The sequence below is a fragment of the Sceloporus undulatus genome, chromosome 3, assembly GCF_019175285.1.
Source record: "Sceloporus undulatus isolate JIND9_A2432 ecotype Alabama chromosome 3, SceUnd_v1.1, whole genome shotgun sequence".
NCBI classification, from domain to species: Eukaryota; Metazoa; Chordata; class Lepidosauria; order Squamata; family Phrynosomatidae; genus Sceloporus; species Sceloporus undulatus.
Window position 1 is genome coordinate 31,767,392 of NC_056524.1, and position 22,986 is coordinate 31,790,377.

At 44.2% G+C, this 22,986-nt stretch overlaps 1 protein-coding gene across 1 annotated transcript in view; it reads right to left on the reverse strand.

The window, feature by feature from the left end:
* CDX2 (caudal type homeobox 2) overlaps positions 1 to 5,663 on the reverse strand; it is a 33,533-nt gene extending 27,870 nt beyond the window's left edge. Inside the window, exon 1 of the mRNA XM_042459572.1 lies at positions 4,837 to 5,663. Within this exon, the coding sequence (XP_042315506.1) occupies positions 4,837 to 5,404 (568 nt within the window). The 5' untranslated portion in view covers positions 5,405 to 5,663. The remainder of the gene's footprint in view (positions 1 to 4,836) is intronic.
* Between the last annotated feature and the right edge of the window lie 17,323 nt (positions 5,664 to 22,986).

A 22,986-nucleotide genomic window follows, 5' to 3' on the forward strand; every position in this document is an offset into this window, starting at 1 on the left:
ATAATAATAATAATAATAATAATAATAATAATAATAATAATAATAATAATAATAATAATAATAATTTTATTTATATCCTGCCCCTCCCAAAGATCCCTTTGCGTACTGATTTTCCAGACTAACATGGCTAGGTCTTTGAATCCTAAACTCAAATTCATTTACTTGGGGGAAATCACATCGGGTTTTTTGGTCTTTTGGGTAAGGCGGGTGGCAGATTTTCCTTTGGCTCAGGAAACCTATGCTAATGGGTGGCTTTCTTTCCATTTAAAACAGAGCAAGGCCCACTGGTGTTTTTCAGAGTCTTCGTGCAAGTGTTTTATCCACGGAAAAGACTGCAAAGGGTATCCGAAAGCCCTTTTTCGGGTCGCTTGGAAGGGAGCGGGAAGTCCCTGGCATTTCTCTGCTTTTTAGGCATTTGGAGCCCTTGGAGCACGAAGTCCAGGTTCTTTTAAAGGCAAGGCGAGCTTTGCAGCAAGGCCTCTGGGTTCAACAATCCACAAAAGAAGAAACACCAACCGAAGCCCAGCTCTCCTCCAAGGATTTCAGCCTTGCTCCTGGAAGGATTTTCTGATCTATCAAAGCCACGTTAAAAATAAAAGGCCAAGCGGACACCTTGGTATAGTTTTGGAAAGTCTTGAACTCTCAGAAGTCTTCCCAGTAGACCTAAAAAGGAACTTTTCCTAATTCCCTAGCTCTAAACCACAATTGCCCTTGGACTCTTTTTACTCTCTTTTACTCCGAATTAATGGGATTTGTTCCTCCCTCTGCTTATATGTTCACACATTCTTTTTTTTACATTTCATTAACATGAATATAACACACGCGGATATCATAAAAACAACTCACAATTCATAAATATTGCTATCTCCTCTCTGTCCGGCTTGGTAACACAGTATTTCTCCAAGGCATGTTTGACCTACGGCGGCCCTAAGGGTACCATAAGGTTTCCTTGGCAAGTTTTATTAGAGGGGTTTGCCTTTGCCGTCCTTTGAGGATGAGAGAATGTGACTTCCCCAAGGCTATCGGTGGGTTCAGAGGACCCTGCCGGGATTCGAACCCTGGCCTCCAGAGTTACAGTCAAACCACTACACCATGCTGCCTCTCCTTAATAATATTCTAAAGTAGAAAAGTAGAAAAGATTGTGAGATATAAATAGAGGGGGGGGGAGAAAGAGAGAGAGGTATCCATCACTAGATAGATAGACAGAGGTAAATACAGTATATATATATATATATAGATAGCGAGATAGAGAGATATATCTCTCTCTCTCTCTCTCTATATATATATATATATATATATATATATCAGTGTGTGTGTGTGTGTGTGTGTGTGTGTAGTGAAATATATCTCACTATAATATGGGTTCCCTTGGGGTCAATTGGTTTGTGTCCTGCACTTCAGGATCTCTATCTATCTATCTATCTGTATATCTCACGATATCTATCTAGCTATCTAGCTATCTCAATAGATATATGTATGTGTGTGTGTATGTGTGTTGTGGGGCACATATAATCACAATATTTTCTACTTATATCGGTTAGTCAGGACAACATTTAGCAAGGCCAGCCAGCCTGATTGTCGTGGTTTGACTATAACTCTGGAGACCGGGGTTCGAATCCCAGCACGACCATGTAAAAACCCCATTGATGGCCTTGGGCAAGTCACATTCTCTCAGCCTCAGAGGATGGCAATGGCAAAACCCCCTCTGAAGAAATGTGCCAAGAAAACCCTATCATAGGGTCACCTTAGGGACGTTGACATCTATAGATCTGTACATGAATATACATTGAGAATATGAATACGAATATATATGGAGCTGCAAGGGCGACTCAACCCTGTTAAGAGCACAAATCTTCCCGAAAGCCTACCAAACAAGGTTGTTGTCCGGATTACAATATTATAATGGAGGGGGGGACTCTTTGAACACCGGAAAAGGCCACACAAATGCTAATAGAGTAGTAAGGGGTTAGTATCCCCTGGGGAAGGAGGGGTAGGTTTAACATGAAGATGCCAAATCAGTGGGAGAAAAGGGATATTTCCTGTTGGTCCCAAAGTTCAGCTTCGGGGCTTGAATAGCGATTGCTGTCTTCTAAGGTTGAAAGCTAGCGCTTTCCCAGGAATTATGTGCTGTGTGTTTAGAATGGCAGTTTTACAGCCCTCACGCTTCAATTTAACTGGCCTGGGAGATAAATATGCCTGTCTCGATTTAGATTTAGCAGAGGCACCCGGTAACACCTTCAAGACCAAGGCATTGGTTATGTTTTGACGGTGGGTCCCAGGATTTCTGAGTCTTCCCTTTGCAAAGAGGCTTAACGCGGCTGTTGCGTTTCTGGTTTCAGTTTCAACCGGTGGATTTGCCCCAGTCTGGAAAGGTTAAAACCCAGTAAGATAAGGAAGGCAACACTTATTCCTCGTTTCTCTTCTGGGAAGTGTTCCTGTCGAGAGCCTGCAAATCCAGGTTTATCCAGATCAGGGTAATGAAAAACGTGGAAGTAACGCAGCTCGAAAACCCAAAGGTCCCGTTTCCCACGCAATTGATTTCCAAGTGATTTCTACAAAGCCTTGGCTCCCCTAAAGACCCCCCCAAATCTAAATCCCATTGACTACAATAGATCCCTTCCACAGGAGACCCATTCTGCTTTTGAAATCCTATTCAAGGTTTAAATCCCATGTAGGGAATCAAGAAACTGTTGGAAATGGTTTCGGTGTTAGAAACTATTTTAGACGTCAGGAAATCGGATTCAAGAATTGACTTTTCTAGTACAGTATTTAACTAACAAAACTCCAGCCAAATGATTTTTTTTTTGCTCTGAGTTTTTGAGCCGAAATAATTTAATAATACAGGGCTGCCTGGATTAGTGACTATAATCTTGTTTTAACGGCCTCTTTAACGGTTTAAAATTAACCCCTTCAACGTGATCATTTATTTCATTGGATTGTAAAATAAAAACATTTTTTCAGTGTTATCCACTGTTTTAACTGCATTGTGTTTTCACATCTATTGTGAGCAGAGTTGGATCTCATCTTCGGGGGGGAGGGAGGTGAGAAGGAGGAAAGGACCCAATCCTAGGCTGAATCAGAGTAGACCCCTTGAATCAGTAGAATTTAGCTAAGAGTGTTTGGTGTTGTCCTTCATAAAGGGATTCCCTGGGTTTACTCTAAGTGGGAAGGAAGAGCTCCACTGAGGGCAAAGGATCTTCAAGGATCTTGAAGCGCAGGACGCAAACCCATTGACCCCACAAGGGAACCCATTGGCCCCTAAGGCTTGATATTTCCTTATAGGGCTTCTCTTACAAATGATGCTAGGACTGTGGATTCCTGTCCTGCTGCGGATCATAACCTCCTGAAATGGTTTATTCCTTCCAGCCTTGTATCTCTAGCCTGTGAGAGGCAGCCTCGCGTAGTGGTTTGAGGGTTTGACTATGACTCTGGAGGTCAGGGCTCGGCCATGGAAACCCACTGGGTGACCTTGGGAAAGTCACACTCTCTCAGCCTCAGAGGATAGCAATGGCAATCCTCCCCTGAAGAAACCTGCTAAGCAAACTCCAAGATCCTTCGGGTCGCCAGAAGTCTGAAACGACTTGAAGACACACAACAAAAAGGGACAAAGAGTGTTGAGTCTCCTCCAGCTGAATCCCAATGTGGGAGAAAGGAGGAATAGAAATCCTTGAAATAAATTAAATTAAATTAAATTCTGCCCTCCCCCCCACATCAGCCAATCCTTCCTTTCCCCTACTTCCATCGACCCCAGGACATAAGACGCAGAGTTAAGGCCCAAACCCAATGCCACCCCCAGCGATGCCAACTCGGAAGACTTTTGTAGCACCTTTGAGACTCCCTGAAGAAAGAAGTTGGCAGCACAAGCTTTCCTAGACTTCAGTCTATTTCCTCAGAGGGATTTAGATGCATTTGGATAGCTGAGGAAGTAGACTTACTTAAGCCTAGGAAAGCTCCGGCTGCCAACTTCTTTCTTTCAATGTGTCTCAAAGGTGCTACAAGATCTCTCTACATACTGATTCTACTGACTAACACGGCTATATCTTCGTATTTTCCTTCTCAGGTAGCTAAAGGAAAGCCAGGTCAGCGCAGGATCTCCTCCAAGAAGCACCCTTGTCGGGATCCCTTTTCCTCTCCCATCTCTGATTTCTCCCCCATCTTGGAACCAGAGGTTTTTTTTTTTTGGGGGGGGGGGGGAACAGGGGTTCCAGGGTTGGAGGCGGCGGTCCACTCTGTACTAGCTCTGAGGCACTCTTGCCCTAACGGTTCTTTCGGAAACCTGGCGCCCACGCTTCCTCACACTCTCTCAGCCTCAGAGGAAGGCAAAGGCAAACCCGCCTCGGAAGAAATCTGGCCAAGAAAACTCCAGGATAGGGTCGCCAGAAGTCCCTTTCCAACAAATCTGGCCAAGAAAACATCAGGATAGGGTCGCCATAAGTCCCTTTCACATAGATCTCGCCAAGAAAACCCCAGGATATGGTACAGGCCAAGAGAATACCATGATATCTGGGGGCTCACATTCTTTGAAGAAAGCTGGCCAAGAAAACATCGGGATGAGGCCGCCTTAGTGTCGGAGCAGTAGCAGAAATGCTTGTAGCCGTGGGTTTTTCTTGAGAAGGGAGGGGGGGGCTTCCTCACAGCTCCAGTGACCAGAGAGGGTTGGAGTCCTGTTTCCAGGGCCTGAGCCGGCGATGCACTCTGTATTCGCTCTGAGGCACTCTTGCCCTGACGGTTCTCCTCCAGCCCGACAACCCCCGTTCCTTTCAAACCTCTGCCGCCAAGGCTCTTCATAGGTGGGAGTTTTAGCACCAAGGACCCCAAGGACCCCCCCATCCCAACCTTCCTCCCCAGTGGCTGCTTCCTTACCGGTTCCCCCCGGCGTGGGTTTCCTCATCCAGTCGCAGAGGTGCCTCCGCTGCCCTCCGGGAGAGAGGGGCTCGGAGCCGGGGGGCGGCGGCGGCGGGGGCGGGGGGTTCAGGGTCTGGATCAGCCCCGCAGAAGCGGGCATCCCCCCGGCGCAGGCTCCTCCGTGGGCCCCTGGGGAGGGGAGGGCGTGGGGGTGCGGCGGGGGGTAGTCCCCTCCTGGCAGAGGGCTGTAGGCCAAGCCCCCCGGGGCTCCGTGGAGGGGGGCGCCTTGGCCGTAGCCGTTCCAATCCTCGCGGAGGCCGGGGGGCGCCCCATAAGCCCCCGGGGGCCAAGGCGATCCCGGCGAGGAGGAGGAGGAGGCGGCCGGCGGGGCGTTCTCCAGCCCCAGCCCCGGCCCCACGTGGAAGGCCCCGTAATCGGGGTACTGGGGGCCCGGCACGAAGTTCTGGGCGGCCAGGTTGAGCCCCCCGGAGTGGCGGACCGAGGCCGGAGGGTGGTACATGGAGGGCCCCTCCTTGTCCAGCAGGTAGCTCACGTACATGGCGGCGGCGGAGGCAGCAGCAGAGGGCCAAGGCCGAGGAGGGGGGCCCCGGCGGAGCTCCTCCGCATGCTGGGCCCAGGAGCAGGGGGGGATCCCGGCCGTCGCCCCCAGGCCTTGGCTCAGAGGCTCCGGAGGGGGATCGGCTCCCAGGCCCTCCTTGGCGAGCCTTCCTCTTCCTCTTCCTTCTTCTTTTCTTCCTCCTCTTCTTCTTCTCCTCTTCTCCTCCTCCTCCTCCTCCGCTTCTTCTTCCTCTTCCTCCTCTTCTCCTCCTCCTCTCCTCCTCCTCTGCTTCTCCTACTTCCTTCTCCTCTTCCTTTTTCTCCTTTTCCTCCTTCTCCTCCTCCTCTTCTTATTATTCTCCTCCTCCTCTTCTTCTTCCTCCTCCTCCTCCTCTTCCTTCGGGTGGGGGGTGGGGGTGGCAGCGGATCAAGGCAGGGCCTCCCTGGGCCTCTCCAGCAGCTTGCTTTGGGAGTTAAGCCTTCTGGGCCCTCTCTCTTGGGACTGGCTTAGCCAAGCCCACTGGCCCCGGCGGAGGCAGGTGACCCGAAGAGAGAGAGAGAGAGAGAGGGAGGGAGGGAGGGAGGCCCCCGCCCCAGGGCCAGTTGCATTGGACCGCGCCTTGCTCCCAGCGCCGCGGTGGCTTCCGAGTTTCCTTCTCCCCTGGCGACCGGGTGCACTTTAACCTCCAGTCCCAGGTTCAAAGGGCCGAGAGGCAGAAGGAGAGAGAGAGAGCGAGAGAGAAAAGAAAAGGGAGGGAAGGGAAGGGAAGGGAAGGGAAGGGGGGGAAAGAAAAGTGAAAGAAGGAACGGGTGAAGGAAGGAAGGAAAGAAAGAAAGAAAAGGAAGGACGGAAGGAAGGAAAGAAAGAAAGAAAAGGAAGGAAGGAAGGATGGAAGGAAAGGCAGGGGAGAGAGGAAGGAAGGAATGAAGGAAGGGAAGGGAAGGGAAGAGAGAGAGGAAGGAAGGAAGGAAGGAAGGAAGGAAGGAAGGAAGGAAGGGAAAAAGGGAGGTGTGGGCAAGGAGATACTCGGAGGAAAGCGGACAGCCTGGCCTGGAATAAAAGTGTGTGCAAGCCAACTAGAGATCGGGTTGGCTGAGGTGTGTGTGAGCGGGATAGTTTTGTTTTGTGTTTTTAAAGGCACTTCTTGTTGTGTGTCTTCAGATCGTTTCCGACTTACGGGCCCTAAGGCTTTCACGGGGTTTTCTTGGCCAGTTTTCTCCAGAAGAGTTTCCTTCCTTTTTTGGTGGGGTTTTCGATCTATGTGGCCATGTTCCAGAAGAGTTTATTCCTGACGTTTCGCCAGCATCTGTGGCTGGCATCTTCAGAGAAAGCCTTCGACTTCACGATTTTCCTTAGCGCTGCCTTCCTTTGAAGCTGAGAGAGTGTGACTTGCCCAAGGTCACCCGGTGGGATCGATGGCCGAGTCGCAGCATTTCGGATCTAATCCGTCACCAAACTCCAGTTAAAAATTTCCCCTTTGACTTTAGGAAGGAGCCTAGAGTCTCCTCGGAGGGTCGAAAGGAAGAAGAAAGAGAGAGTTGCTCCCTTCCCATTTTAAAGTCCTTTACTCATTAATGGCCAATTGCCAAACTAATCCAGAGGATAAGAAGAAAACAGCCGTCGCAACAAACCACCAAACACTCCCGAAAAAGTGAATTTATTAGAATGTAAAAGGATTATCTTAATTTCTTTTAGGGTTGGGTCGTGTGCCAAGAAAGGTTTCTCTCTTTATCGAGCCAGGGATCTAAAGACATTCAAGGGAGCCCTAGGCTACACCCAAGAAAACGGGACCTCCTCTTAAGCCATATTATTATTATTATTATTATTATTATTATTATTATTATTATTATTATTATTATTATTATTATTATTTTCAGTCCAGCGGTAAGAAGGGCTTGATTTATGTATGGGACTATTGAGGTAGTTTTTCGTCCATTAGCAGAGAGCTCCCTCGGCTTCTGATCTTGAAACCCAGCAACTTTTAATCGAAATTATAAAGTCAAGTCAAATTTTGAACAGAAGACTTTTGAAATTGAGTCCATTGGAAAAGTTAAAGGAGGGAGAAAGAAAGAGAGGAAAGGGACTCAAAAAGGCACAGAGGTCAATTCTTAGTCCATTTCATACAATCTTGAAGCCAAATCTAATTACTGGGTGAGGGTTAAGACTCTTAGCCCGGTCTATCCAGAAATTTAGGGTACATCTAAGTTGTAGAAATAATACAGTTTGACACCACTTTAAGTGCTCTGTAATCCTGGGATTTGTAGTTTCACAAGGTCTTCAGCTTTCTTTGCCCAAGAGCATTGTTGCCTCATAGAACTATAAATCCCAGCATTCTGTAGGATGGGACCATGACAATTAAAGACTGTGTCAAAGTCAGGCTAACCAGACGTCCTCCTTTTCCAGGACCAGACCTACATCTCTGACTCCAGTCAAGGAGGAAATCCCACATGCCCCCCATTTTGAGCATGACTAAGAAGTATGCATTTATATTTCAGTGGTCCGAAACACACTGCAGAAATAACCCCGTCTGAGACCGCTTTAACTGCCCTGCCTCAGTGCTGGGGGGAAATCCTGGGAATTGTAGTTTGTTGTGGCACCAGAGCTCTCTCTGACAGAGAAGGCTAAATGGCACACAAAGCTACACTTCCCAGGGTCTCCTAGCATTGAGCCAGGGCAGTTAAAGCGGTCTCAAACGGGATTATTTCTGCAGTGCGTTTTTGGATTTATGAGCGTTTTTAAGCTTTTAGTTTGGAATGGCCTCCGTTGTCTTGATCGTCCTCCAGTTTTGCAGCACCTTCTCCTCCTTTGCAGTTGGGAGGGATGGTCACTCTGGTCAAACTGCGTTATTTCTACCGTGTGGATGCAGCCCAAGTTGAAACCGCGGCAGAGGCGAGTGGGTCTTTGGTATCCACGGGGGTTTGGTTCCCCATGGATACCAAAATCCGTGGATGCTCAAGTCCCATTAAACACAATGGCGTAGTAAAATGGGTGCCCCTAACATAAAATGGCAAAATCAAGCTTTGCATTTTGGAATATATGTGTGTATGTATGTATTCTTTGTCCACGGATTCAGCCATCCGCGGCTTGAATATATATAGGTTTGCATTTTGGAATTTATATACAGTATATATTGAAAGCACACAGCACACACACAGAGAGATAAACTAGGGCTGCATCTGCCCTGCAGAAATAATCTAGGTTGACACCGCTTTAAGTAGCATGGCTCACTATTGTGGAATGAGGGAGCTGTAGTTTTGTGAGAGACATTATTAAGCCTTCTCTGTCGAAGAGCTCGAGGGCTTCTACAAACTACAGTACGTCGAGTTGTACATTTTATTGTAAAAGCTCTGAAACACACTGGAGAAAATAATCCACTTTGAGACCGCTTTAACTGCCCTGGCTCAGTGTTAGGGAATTCTGGGAACTGTAGTTTTGTGAGACATTTAGCCTTCTCTCTGAGGGAGAGACAGAGAGTGAGCTCTGGTGCCACAAGAAACTACAGTTCCCAGAATTCCATACCACTGAGCCACGGCAGTTAAAGTGGACTCAATCTTTACTATTTCTGCAGTGTGTTTTGGCCCTAGGTTTTTAAAAATGGTTTTATTTTTCATCCGCCTGGGATCCCTTTCAGAGAGAAAGGCGGCATAGAAACAAAACACACAAATAAATACAGCTCCCAACTTGAGGCTGAGTGATATTCCTTCCTTCCTTCCTTCAGCCTTCATTAGTCATATAACATCATACATTTAACAGTAACATTTCAGGATCGTTATTATGAAACTTAAGCCATAAATGTGTTGCCTCCACCAGAAAATTGGCCACGAAGCTGGTAATATGCGAGATCCGATCTTCTACTAAATATTCCACTGATGACCCATCCAAACAAATATTTCATTTCCAATAACCTCCTTAACCATTTTCCCCATGGAAGTGGACAAGACAACGCAATATGAAGAAGGACGTTAGGAGCCTGTGCGCAATAACGTGTACGATTCAAAAAATGGGGTCTGTGTGAGGGTTTGTAAGAGGAGATTATGAAGAAAGGATAAGAAATGAAAGAGAGTGGGGGGAAAGGAAGAATGAAGTGGAAGACAGAAGGGGGGAAAGAATGGATTATACATTTGGAAGCAAAAGGAAGAAAAGACAAGACATTCTATTACTATTAACATAATAAGATTTATGGGAAGTTTGTAACTGAATAAGAAATCTGTCAGTTTGTTTGAATGGTGTCCGTTTGTTGTTTTAATAAATAAAATATGGGGGAACCCCAAAAATTGGGTCTGTAAATAATAATAATAATAATAATAATAATAATTTATACCCCACCTCTCCAATGGGATCGAGGCGGCATACAATATTGCAATATGAATACAGTGCAATAAGATCTCCCACAAACCCACCCACCATCCACTGTAAACCCAACATTAATGACAATATAAATACAATAGAATAAAAGTCGACCCACTGAATCGATTAAACGCACCTAAGGTCCAAAACACACGGCAGAATTAATTCAGTTTGAGACCGCTGGAACTGCCCTGGCTCCATGCTAGGGGAGTCTGGGAAATGTAGTGTTTGTGAGACATTTAGCCTTCTCAAAGTGGATTGTTTCTGTAGTGTGTTTGGGACGTGAGTGTGAATCACTGATTCAAGAGGTCTACTTTAGCCAACAGGATTCCAACCATCTCTCTTATTGTGTGTTTTCTCCTAAAGGTTGTGACAGTAGTTTCCCTGTTTGGGAAGAGAGCTCTAACCTGAATGTCAGAGGCATCTGGAAAGGCACAATAGAGAAAGGGAACCCTTCACCTCATGTGTGCCTTTCTCTCTTCACTCCCTTTCTCTCTTACTTTTTGCAGTAGGTGTATGATACACATGCACACAAATACCAGCCCCATTCCACTTCAATGGGGCTGACTTGAAAGGAGATTCAATAAATAAATTGTAGGCTTAAATTGCAGGCCTGTCATTCACATTTCAACCCCATTTCGATGTTCAAACACACACACAAACACTCACTATTTTAAGTACTTTTAAAAATCGTGTTGTTGTTGTTATGTTGTTGTTGTTGTGTGCCTTCAAGTCATTTCCAACTTATGGTTTCCATGGGGTGTCATGGGGTTTCCATGGGGCAAGACTTGGTCAGAGGAGGTTTGCCATTGCCTTCCCCTGAGGCTTAGGCAACAACAACAACAAAACGGTGTTTCCAAATGCTTCAAGTGAAAGTATAAGTTCTTGCAGTGCTAGAAAGATGGGGAAATGTAGGAGCATTTCGAAGAAGGGGAAGATTTGTTTTTAAATCTATTTATTTGGGGGTCTATGCCAGTGATGGCGAACCTATGGCACGCATGCCAGAGGCGGCACTCAGAGCCCTCTCTGTGGGCACATGTGCCATTGCCCCAGTGGGTTTATATATGTCTCAGCCAGGATTCGGACTCTGGACTCCACAGTGCAACACTCAGATCACTTAGGGAATTATATTGGAAGGGTTTTCTTGGCAAGTTTCTTCAGAGGGGGGTTGCCATTGCCATCCTCTGAGGCTGAGAGAGTGTGACTCGCCCAAGGTCACCCAGTGGGTTTCCATGGCTCAGCTGGGATTTGAACCCTGGTCTCCAGAGCCATAGTTCAAGGCTCAAACCACTAATCCACTATGCTGAGAGAAAAAGGAAAAGCGGAAGACAGTTTTTGCCCTGTTCTCTTGGCAACCTTCCCAAAATAGATGCCCCTCCTGTTGAGATTACAACTCCCATCATCCCCAAATAGCTTGGCCCCTGAGAGTATGGCCACCCCACAACCCACATCTCCAACCTGCTGGCCATCATCCTCGGAAGAGTTGCCTTAAACTGTTTGTCGCGAGGACCACAAATGGATAACTAGGGATTAGGATCATTCTCTTTTGTTTCGTTTTTTTACGATCAGGAAGGAGAAGAGGCACCTTTGAGCGGGGTGGCCATGTGTCCTCACGTCAAGGAGGACAAGGCACCGTGAAATGTTGGTCATGCAAGAAAAATGTAGGACACGTAGGACAAATAAAAGCGCAAAAGCCTCATAGAAATGTCAATGCTCCAAATGGAGGATATTTGGGGATTCCTCCTGGACAGAAGGTGGAAATGGAGGACGTGTCCTGGGAAAGGAGGATGTCTGGTCATCCTGCCTGGGAGACGTGTCTTCTTCTTGCTGTTTCTTATTAACTGCCTTCGCCTGGATCTCGACCCACAGAGACCCTATGGATGAGACATCTCCAGGCCCCCCTGTCCTCTATGCTCTGCCCAACTCCTACAAACTCATATTCGTGGTCTCTTTAATAAAGTCCATCCATCTAGCATGTGGCCCTCCTCTCTTTCTACTTCTCTCCAACTTTTCTAACATTATTGTCTTTTCCAATGATTCATTCCTTCTCATGATGTGTCCAAAATATGACAGCCTAAGTTTTGTCATCTTGGCTTCTAGGGGATATTTCTGGCTTGATCTGCTCTAGGTCCCATTCGTTTGTCCTTTTGGCTGTCCTTGGGATCCTCAGCACTCTTCTCCAGCACCACATCTCTAATGAATGGACTTTCTTCCTATCTTCTTTCCTAACTGTCCAGCTCTCCCATCCATACATGGTAAACAGGGAATACAATGGTGCTTGTATGATTCTGACTTTTGTGCTAAGTTGTATATGTTTGTATTTTAGGATCTTCTACTGATCTCCTGGCTGCAGTCCCAGTTCAGATCAGTGTTGGCTCCCAGCTATGAGAAAAAACTCTTTTACCATTTCTCATTCCTCCTTGTCTAGTAGTTTGTCTTCTTAGGAGGCAGCAAGATTTCTGGGGTCGGCAGTGGAAGGGGAAACGATCCAGACAGGAAAGGTGCTGCCTTGTTTCTGTTTGGAGAAAGGGAAGAAGAAGCTTTAGAGAGCTTTCCTTCTAAATTCTCCCCATCATCACTTAAACTTACCATTCCCACCCCCACCCCCCAAATCCGCCCACCCAGCGTTCATCTTTTCTCCAGCAAGAGTCTGGAGAAAGGTTTACACACACCAGGCTCAGATAAGCCCCACCAAAGCAGATCTAGGACTCTGGGCTGCATTTGATGGAGCCATAAAGTGGGAAACGAGGCTATTAAACTGACAAGGGCGCTGAAACAGATGGGATTCCAAGGGCTCCCGCACGCTTTGGGAGCAGCCCAGTGAAGGGGGGGGGGCTCCCATTCAAGTGTGTTTAAAGTTTTAAAAAACACAGGAAAAACTCTTTTAACACAACCCCAACCACCCCCACCAACACACGCATCTGATAAAACACTCTCAGCCATGGGATCCAAGAGGCAATGGAGAGAAATGTAAGATCTTTCAATACTATTATTATTATTATTATTATTTACATTTTACAGCTCATTGAAAAACGTCTCCATTTAGAAGTAAGTCCTATTGATTTCAATGACCAATGAACTACCAGTATTAAAAGGAAAAGAGGTCTCCCTCCTTGGAAGTCTTTAAACAGAGGCTGAATGGCCATCTGTCAGGGATGCTTTGATTGAGAGTTCCTGCATGGCAGAATGGGGTTGGACTGGATGGCCCTTGGGGTCTCTTCCAACTCTATGATTCTATGATTCTAAGAGGTGAGAGAGAGAGAAAGAGTCTAACAGTACCTTTAAGACCAGCCAAAGCATGAGCTTTGGCAACCTTCTCCAATTTAGGGTCCAAAACACACTGAAGAAACAATCCAGTTTGAGACCGCTTTCACTGCCCTGGCTCAATGCTAGGGAATCCTGGGAGCTGTAGTTTATTTTGGCAACAGAGCTCTCTGACAGAGAAGGCTAAATGTCTCACAAAACTACAGTTCCCAGAATTTCCTAGCACTGAGCCAGGGCAGTGAAAGCGGTCTCAAACTGGATTATTTCCGTAGTGTGTTTTGGATTTAGATTCGTCTTCTTTTGGGATTGCAACTCCCATCATCCTGAAATAGCTATGCCACTGAGAGTATGGCCACCCCTCAACTCACATCTCCAAAGCTGGCCATCAGGTTAGGGAAAACCGCCTTTGAGCTTTGGCAGATTTCAACCCACTTCCTCAAGAAACTCCCAGATTAACTCAGTGCAAAACTGGGGTCCTTTTTCCAAATAAATTTGCATGGGCTCTAAATGGCCAGGAACCTCTAAATGGCCAGGAACAGCCCTCCCCTATGGCACTTTTGCATCTGGAACTTGTAGTATGGATCGACCAGGCATGAAGGAAAATGCATTCTGTCCCTGCTCAAAGATGTCTTTGTTTGTATGGAGCAGGTGTTTTAGATTATTTATTTTAACTTTTGTATGTTTTTAATCTCAATTTTATACTGGTTTAAGTGTTTTAATTTCTTTAAAATTGTTTTTAATTTTTTTTTAATCTTTTGAGCCCCCCTTGGGTACCTTTTGGGAGAAAGGCGGCTTGGAAATGAAATGAAATAAATAAATAAATAAATGTAATCCTTCACCTATAATAGAATTGCAAACAGATTGGGTGTTAAATCTAGGGATCAGCGATCTTCTCCTAATCTAGTTACAGCCTTATTTGTTTATTTGCTTTAAAAGAGATTAACAAGAAATGGGGTGAAAGAAACCAAGGCAGCAACTCTGGGATAGGGATATAAAGGTGCAGTCTTGGTTTGTTGATCCTTTAGAGTTTTTCTTTATATTTGTTCAATGGTTTTCAATTTTCTCTCACTTTATACTCTGAAGGTCCCTGTGAGATAGGCTAGGTCAAAAGAGAGACTTATTGACCCAAGGTCACACAAGGAGTTTATAAATGATTGGGGATTTGAACCTGGACTATCTTCAGCACTGAACAGGGATTGGAACCCTGGTCTCCAAAGTAATAATCCAACCATGCTGACTCTCCCTACTGAGTTATCAGCCAGTGGATGCCACTGAAATCACTGAGACTTTGCCCTGTAAACCTTCAAGGGATGTTATCATCAAGTTGCTCTTATTTGTTCACAACTCTGGAACTATCTTCCCCTGGGTCCTTGCCCAAACCTGAACTTGAGTACATTTTGGTCAGTGTGAAAGACAGAGTTTGCCCTGTCCAGTTTATTAATGTCTTCAGCACTTCCTGACTAACTTACAATCAATAAAGAGGTTTTAAAAAAGATGAGTTTAGTTTATGGTCTTCAGATGCTTATGTACCATGATATTTATTGCTTGATCTGGTGTCTTTTCACAGCAGACAGTTATAACACTGTGGTTTCACTTCACCTTCAACTGGTTTGTAGTTTGGTGAGGCAAGAGGAGTTTTGCTATTGCCTTCCCCTGAGGCTGAGAGAGTGTGACTTGCCAAGCGTTCCATGCTGAGTGGGGATTCAAACCCTGGTTTCCAGAATCATAGTCCAACACTCAAACTACGACACCACACTGGCTCTCAGAGACTTCTAAGTGCACCTCCATAATCTGAAAATCGTAGGATTCCATAAACTGGATTCTGGACATTTAAATTGGAATCCAGTGTATCTGGGCAGCAGCAGCTTTGTTCATCATTGTTGCTATGTATATTTATGGCTGAATCAGGGATAAATTATTGGTAAAACGGGTTTACACAAGGGCCTCAGTTCTGTTATTCAGAATCAATGGAATCCACCTCTACTACCTACATTCTCACTCACCACTCACTCAACAATTAATTGAATGGGTCTACCCTGGTTAGGGGACAGCCAGTATGATGTAGTGGTTTGATCACTGGCCTATGACTCTGGAGACCAGGGTTCAAATCATAAAGAACATAAAACCCCACTGGGTGACCTTTGGCAAGTCACACTCTCTCAGTCTCAGATGATAGAATCATATAATCATAGAATCATCCCCCTCTGAAGAAATCTGCCAAGAAAACCTCATAATAGATCCACCTTAGGATCACTATAAGTCAAAAATTACTTAGAAGCACACAATAACAACAACAAAACTCACATTAGGACTAATAGGATAGCAGCTGATGTAAATTAAGCAAAGAATAGATTAATGATTTCAATAGCCATTGCTAGACATTTTTTTGTCACACGTCAATGCACAAAATATTACGTTTTAAAAATCATTAAAAAGAGAATTTTTTAAGAGGAAGAGAGGGAGGGAGAAGGTCCTTGACATTAAATAGGCAACTGCTATGGATGCTTACTAGGTTCCAATGCTATTTATTGAAGTTAGAATAAGGATACTCTTTGGAAAATCTCTCTTTTATCCCAACAGACTCCAAGGCCAGGGAAGACTTTGACCTGCTCCAAAGGTCCTACAAGACAAGAAAAGATCTCTCTCTCTCTCTCTCTCTCTCTCTCTCTCTCTCTTCATTTGCCCAATACTTCTTGATTCTTATGGAGAAAGTGCTTTCCTAGGGAAAGAAGGGAGGAAGGCAGCAAAGAAAAGTGCAAAAGTAATTAATCTGTATCTCTCTCTCTCTCTCTCTCTCTTTGTGTGTGTGTGTGTGTGTGTGTGTGTGATTTCTGCATTCTGCTCATTTCCCCCAGGACCTTTGTGCACTACACAATTGCTTTATGGAATGACTACTCCTGGCCAATGATACTGGATTGTACCATGCCTGGGAGTTGTAGTTCCCAAATAGTAGTTTTCCAAGAAGTAGCTGTGTTAGTGTCTTGCAACACAAACAACCATGGACACCCCCATGGCACCACAGGATGCAAACATCTTCATGGCTGACTTGGAAGAATGTTTCTGCAGCACATGCACCCCAAACCTCTCCTCTACATATGCTTTAGTGAAGAAAGCTTTGTAATTTGGCCACATGGGGTGCAATCACATTGGCAAATCCACCAGGATTTGAACACCTCCCACCGTACCATCACCCTGAGCCATCTACACAACAAATGCACTTTCTTGACACTCCTATGTAACTGCACAGTGGATTTTTAGCACTACATTATATTGAAAACTCACTGATCACTACACATACTTTTCACCCAGAACACATTACCAAATTTATTGTTTATAGCCAAACTCTCCCATACAACCAGACTCACAACTCCTGAATTTGCAACAGACATTTCTCAAATAACAATACCCACCTTAGGAGGTGAAAAAACAAATCAACAAGGCAAGATTAATACCTAGGAAGCATCTACTACAAGACAGACCAAAACCACAAAATGACAGAACAGCCCTAGTTGTCATCTACTTTCCCTAGTTGAGACCACTCAAATGCATCAACCAGTTCTGCAGAATAACACAGTCCTCACACAAGCTCTGGGAGGCAGGCCTACAGACAACATCCAAATCATAAACAATCACTCATTTACAACAAGATATATAACATGGATGCTGATACAGGGACAAAACCCAGATGCCAACACGGGCCCCATATCTACTGGGGAAGTAGTATTACAGGGGCCAATAACATCAACCACAATATCAGAGGTGCATTTACTTGCTCTTCCTCCAATGTGATATGTGTTATCCTTTGCCATGCCCTCCACACTCTGTATTGGACAAACAGGACAGTCTCTAAGCAAATCTGACATTAGAAGTGACACTATCCCAACACCAACTGCAGAACATTTATACCTTCCTGGACATACAGTAAGGGATTTACAGGTAGCAGTCCTTGAACAAGGCAATTACGATGGAAGGCTAGAAAGAGAAAGAGCTGAATTGAATAATATTCACAAATTCTAATTTATTAGCAGAGGCATGAACAAAGGCAATGGCTTCATAGTGCATTACATATATCAGTACAAAAGGCCTCACTACTGTACCTATAACAAAAGGGATCTTCTCAGAGAGAGTTTTGAACCCAGGAAAACTGACTTTTGGAAAGCAGATTTATTGCTTTCACACATCAACACTAACTGATCACTGTAAAGATCTGAAAGACCTGTATCACCTCACCCAGCCCTTCAAAAATTTAGGGCCAACAGTCATAATTTGCATCTTTCTGTATCCTATATTTGATCCTGCTCCCACAACTGTATAAATATGCTTTATAACCTGCAGCTTTAATATCAGTCTGTACTGTATCTGAAGAAGTGGGTTTATATCCATGAAAATCCATGCTAGAATAATAATAAAAAACTAGTCTTAAAGCTGCTGGCACATCTCTTTTTGTTTCCCCCCCTCCTTCCTACTTTTTATATAATTCTCAAAAGGAACTTTGCAGAGTTCTGGTTATACTGAGGCCTTTTACGAGAACCTTCCCCTCACCCCACTAATCCTACATAGATCTAAAAGCAGAGTTATGTCTCAAAAATAGATTTCTAGACCATTGCAAGAAGACCTCAAGCAGCTGAGGCCCCCTTCACATTACATCATTATGGCACTAGGATTCTCCTTTAACTACCATGGCTGCATCCTAAGGGATCCTGGATTTTGTTGTTTAGTGAGGCAATAGAGCTCTCTGGCTGAGGATTCCAAGTACTCCTCTCTAAACTACCAATCCCAGAATTCTATAGTACAGACCACAGCAGTTAATATGGAATCATAGCACTGTAATTTGTGCAGTGTTCCTATAGTAAATGCTGTCAACAGTGAGGCAAGCAGAGCACCACCATTGCTCTCTAGGCAACTGACTTATTAAAAAACAGAGGCTGGATAACCATTTGTCTGGAGTGTTTTGTTTTAATATGTGTACATCTTATTTGTCCTTTTAAACTGATATGTGTTTTAATTGATGTTTGTCTGGTAGGTTTTGTTGTCCCTCGCCTGGATCCATGGGGAGAGGCGGGTCAGAAATTAAACACACATGCATTTGTTTTTGTGTGCCTTCAAATCGTTTTCAACTTATGGTGACCCTAAAGGCGAAATGATCCTTGGGGTTTTCTTGGCAAGATTTGTTCAGAGGAAGTTTGCCATTGCCTTCCCCTGAGGCTGAGAGAGTGTGACTTGCCCAAGGTCACCCCATAGGTTTCATGGCTGAGCTGGGAATCGATAATTAAGATAATGAAGATAAGTCATTTTATTTCTAAGCTCAGTGTCATCCAGATGTGTGTGTATGTACCTTCACTTCACCTGTCAATTAAGCCAATCCCATTCATTCCTTAGGGTTTTCATAGGCAAGTGGTTTTGTCAGTTTGTCAGTTCCTGGAATATAGCCTACAGCAACTGGTATCCCATCCAAGCACTAACCAGAGCTGACCTTGCTTAGCTTCCAAGCTTAAACAGGATCTGGTTCCTTTAGGGCAGTGGTCCCCAAACTGTGCCCTCTAAGAGATTTTGGACTGCAGCTCCCAGAAGCCTTAGCCATGTTGGCCAATAGTCTGGGATTCTGGGAGCTGAAGTCCAAAATTCCCTTAAAGAGCACAGTTTTGGGACCACTGCTTTAGGGTATTTAGGCAGACCGACTCTAGCATGCACATCCGAATAAGTCCCATGGAAATCAATAGAGCTTACTTGTGAGTAGGCACGCATAGGATTGCACTGCCATGTTAGGATTCTTTTGCATATTTTGTTAAGGGTCTCTTTGAATAACTTTTTTTTTTTAAAAAAAATCTGTGAGCCGCCTTGGGTCCTTCTGGGTAGAAAGGCAGCATACAAAAGAAAGAAAAATAAATAAGCAAATAACTCCAAATTAGTTAAGGGCATTTAAATTGGAGCCTAAATGAGTAGTATAGAAGTATGAGTGTTGGAGGCCCAGGTTCTAATCCTGGCTCAGCCATACAAACCCATTGGGTGACCTTGGGCAAGTCACACTCTCTCAGCCTCAGATGTCCCCTCTGAAGAAACTTGATAGGGCCTTTGGCTTGCCATGAATCAGACTTGGGAATGCACCCAACAACAACTCCTCCAGTGGCACTAAATCCAACGGTCCTAAATCAATCTACAACCCACCTTTCTCCCCCAAATGGCTTAAAATCTGGAAATCTTGTGGATCTCCAGGTGCCTCTAGACTGACTGTATTGGCCCTGTCAGAGAATGATGGGCTTTGTAATCTAACGGACCTTGAGGGCATCCTTACTGGCAAAACGCTTGGGAGTTTCAGGCTGATTCCAGCTTTTGTGAAACACTTCATTTGGATGAGGGTAAGTCCAAATAAATTAATGTGCACTAATTAGTTTTGGTTTTTTTTAACATTTTAACTAGATGATTTAATTTTTAAAAAAACTGTTAAGTTTTAAAAATGTTTTTATCTTGTGAGCCACCTTGGCTTTGGGGAGAAATGAGGCACAGAAATGAAATGAAATAAATACTCCGAAGTAAGTGTGTTTATTAGGTTACATTGTAGCCACACTTATCCTGGAGTAAGTCCATTGAACGTATTTAGCCTAGCAAGTGTGACTGTGGTGGATGACACCCCTTTTCTCCCCACAAAATATAACAAAGTTCCTTTTGTGATCCAAAATTTTGCATAGGATACTCAAAGGCTGGAAGGCTATCTTACAATGAGGCAAGCTTTAGAGTTGCATAAAGCTCTTCGTTCATCATTTTTCTGGATAACAGCTCTATGCAATTCCAAATTTCATGTAGGACACAAAAAAGGTTGGAAGGATATCTTGCAATGAGGCAAGCTTCAGAGTGGCACAAAGCCCTTCTTCCATCATTCTTTGGATAATAGCTCTACCCTCTACCCTCCCTACAAAAGGGTTATAATCAAAACTACAGACTCCAAAGTCAATAGAACACTGTGTCCAATCAAGCTACATGCAGCAAGAGATCTCACATGAATCTGTAGGGCAGAATTTGATCACAGAAGCAGGAGGCAGGAAAAGTGGCGTTTATGTCTTTCCTCATCACTAGAGATTTTGGCAATCGAAACCACCTCCTTCCCACAACTTAATTTTCCCAGCCATGCTGGAGGAGAAAGCCGTAGTTGTGGTGCAGGAAAGAGAACATAACTTCTGAACTAGAGATAACCTGGTCCCCATCTCTGCAATTACACTAGTTACTGCTATTTAGGCTACTATTTATATACTGCTTTATGGGAGGCGATACACTTTCTAGGTTCTTTAAGAACTGCACAAAAGACACCTCTCCGGGAAAACTCAGGAGAGCTTCTCCTTTCACACAGCAAATATGTTTGGCCTCAGGAAATTTTGTTCAGAGGTGCACACCCAAACACGCACACACAAGCTATTGTGAAATGGAGATAAGCCTAAACAGGAGTAGAGATAATGAAGTGGCCCCTATGTGTCCTATTAGATTGTACAGAGATCTAGACAGATGTTACTATCTTTCTCCTTAGCGGTAGACAACTTCATGCATGCAAGCTCTGATATATATATTACACACACATACACACATATTAGAATTTATTTTTTAAATGCAAAGATTTTACTGCATCACATGAAACCCATCCAAGCCCTCATCCATGACACAGTCTTAATCCAAACTAATGGAGAGCAACCTACTTTGAAAATGTGTAAAAACTGTAATCATTGCAAATGTACAGAAAAAAAAAGATTATATGTTCAACATTTCCGCTTCCTATGCCCTCCTCATGTCACCATCCCTTCTGGTATGCACCTATCCATCCATGAGTGTTTCCAACTGCAGCAAAACCTGTCTTCACTTGAATTAAATCACAGACTGAGTCATAATGTTTAAATCCAGCAATCTGAAATCTATGTCAGAATGTATGTTTTTAGTCTTCACTACTGAAGATTAACATTTAAATTCTTAAATGCTTGCCACCCTTGCTGGTTTTGTGAGTGTTTAATATCTTACATGTGGAGAGATCTTGTAGCACCTTTGAGATTAACCAAAAGAAGGAAATTGGCAGCATGAACTTTTGTAGACTTCAGTCTACTTCCTCAGATGCATTTAATATCCTACATGTAATGCAAAATTCTCAGCCAGGCTGAAAACCTGCAGGTGGTTGTGCCCAAGATGAAACTATGAAAATGATACAACTCACTGGTTTATTTTAAGAGCATTTGTTCTGTCTATCTCATGCTAACTCTAGCAAGGTTTTTTTTTTTTTATGGCAAGCAGGCGGCCTTCTTTTTTAAGGAAAGGGTTTTCAGACTCTGACATGCCTACCTAGTGTATAAAACGATTGCACTGTTTCTTACAATTCAGTGTGTAGAATAGTAAGAGAAGTAAACACATGGGGGCCAGAGTATAGAGTAGAAACATTCTTATCCCCACCTTTCTTAGATTCTCTCCATGGCTTCTGACTCCAGACATTGGTTTGGTATCTAACAGAAGTTCAATTTAGATACTTTGCAGAATAAACTTTTCTTGCCCTTTTCTCCTTTTGGCAGCCCCCATGTCCCATCCTACATTGTTCAGGAGAGCTTCCCCATCCTGCCTGAGACCCACCTTGAGACTTCTTTTGGGAGAGTGCAGGTGGCTTCAGGTGGAAGGAAGAGGCAGGAAATATTTCTTCTGTGAACTTCCTGAAGATCCTAGCTATTACATTTTATGGAGTGCCCTTTTAAAGTGTAACAGCTAACTCTCAGGAGTACAGCCAATATCTCCTAGGCCAGAAGAAGAAAGCCTGTTGCCTGCCTGCTTCTCTTCTCTTCTCTTCCCTTCTCTTCTCTTCTTTCTTTCAGACCTCAGTAATCATTAGCCACAGGCAGCATGGCCAATGGTCATGAACACTTGGAGCCCTTTGCAGCTACACAATTATTATAGCACTATGATTCCACTTTAACTGCTGTGGTTCCATCCTATGAAATTCTACAATTTGAAGTTGAGAAAGGGGTATGTAGAATTCTCAGCCAGAGAGCTCTAGTGCTACAAGTCCCAGGTTTCCATAAGATGTTGCCATGGTAGTTAAAGTAGAATTGTAGTGCTATAATTGTGTAATGTGAAACTTGCAGGCCAGTGGTTTTCAACCTTTGGTTCTCCAAATGCTTTGGAGTTCCTTGAAGCTTAAACTCATATGGTTAGGAATGCTAGGAGTTGAAATCCAAACATCTCGAGGACTAAAGGCTGAGATGAGAACAACTGCCACTTCCAACTCCAAAACCCTCATCCCCATCAGTAAATGGATACAGTCTCCCCATGCATACTGAACAGAATGAAATATGTTATGCATAAATGGAGATTAAGAAAGGGACTTGTATTCCTAACCTTCAGAGCTTGGAAAAATTACTTTGTGATATTATAATTTCTAGAATTTCTATTGGCCATGCTGGCTACAAGGGTCTGGAAACTCGTCCAAAAAATAATAAAGGGCAAATTTTTCAAGTTCTGATAGGATCCCAGTTGCACTTTTTGGTTCACCTTGGCAAAAATGCCTTTTGGTTCCCACCTGGTTTTCCTGGAGTTGTGTTCCCTCTGTCCCTCCCAGAGTTTTGTTTGCTATGTCCCCCCTCCCTTTCTTGTTTAAATGGCTCTCTGAATGCCTTTGGTGGGCCAAGCAGATGAAGAAGAAAAGGAGAAACCCGTGTGAGAGCTGACTTGTGGTATTTATGGCTCCCCCTAAGCACAGGACCGATAAGAAGTTAAAAAGCATCTTGGGTCTTTTCAAGCTGGCTACCCCGGGGCTTTGATGTAGATTACATTGCAGAATAAGCCAATACTTTTATCCTGGAGATGATATTGGTTTTGTTGAAATACATGCCTCTGGGATCACAGGGCCAGCTTATCCGGGCAGAGAAGTGAATTGGCCAGGCAAGGCATGTTGCTGGTATATGAAGTAGTGACCTCTGAAGACTTGCATTGAAAATGAGCATCTCTCTGTCTGC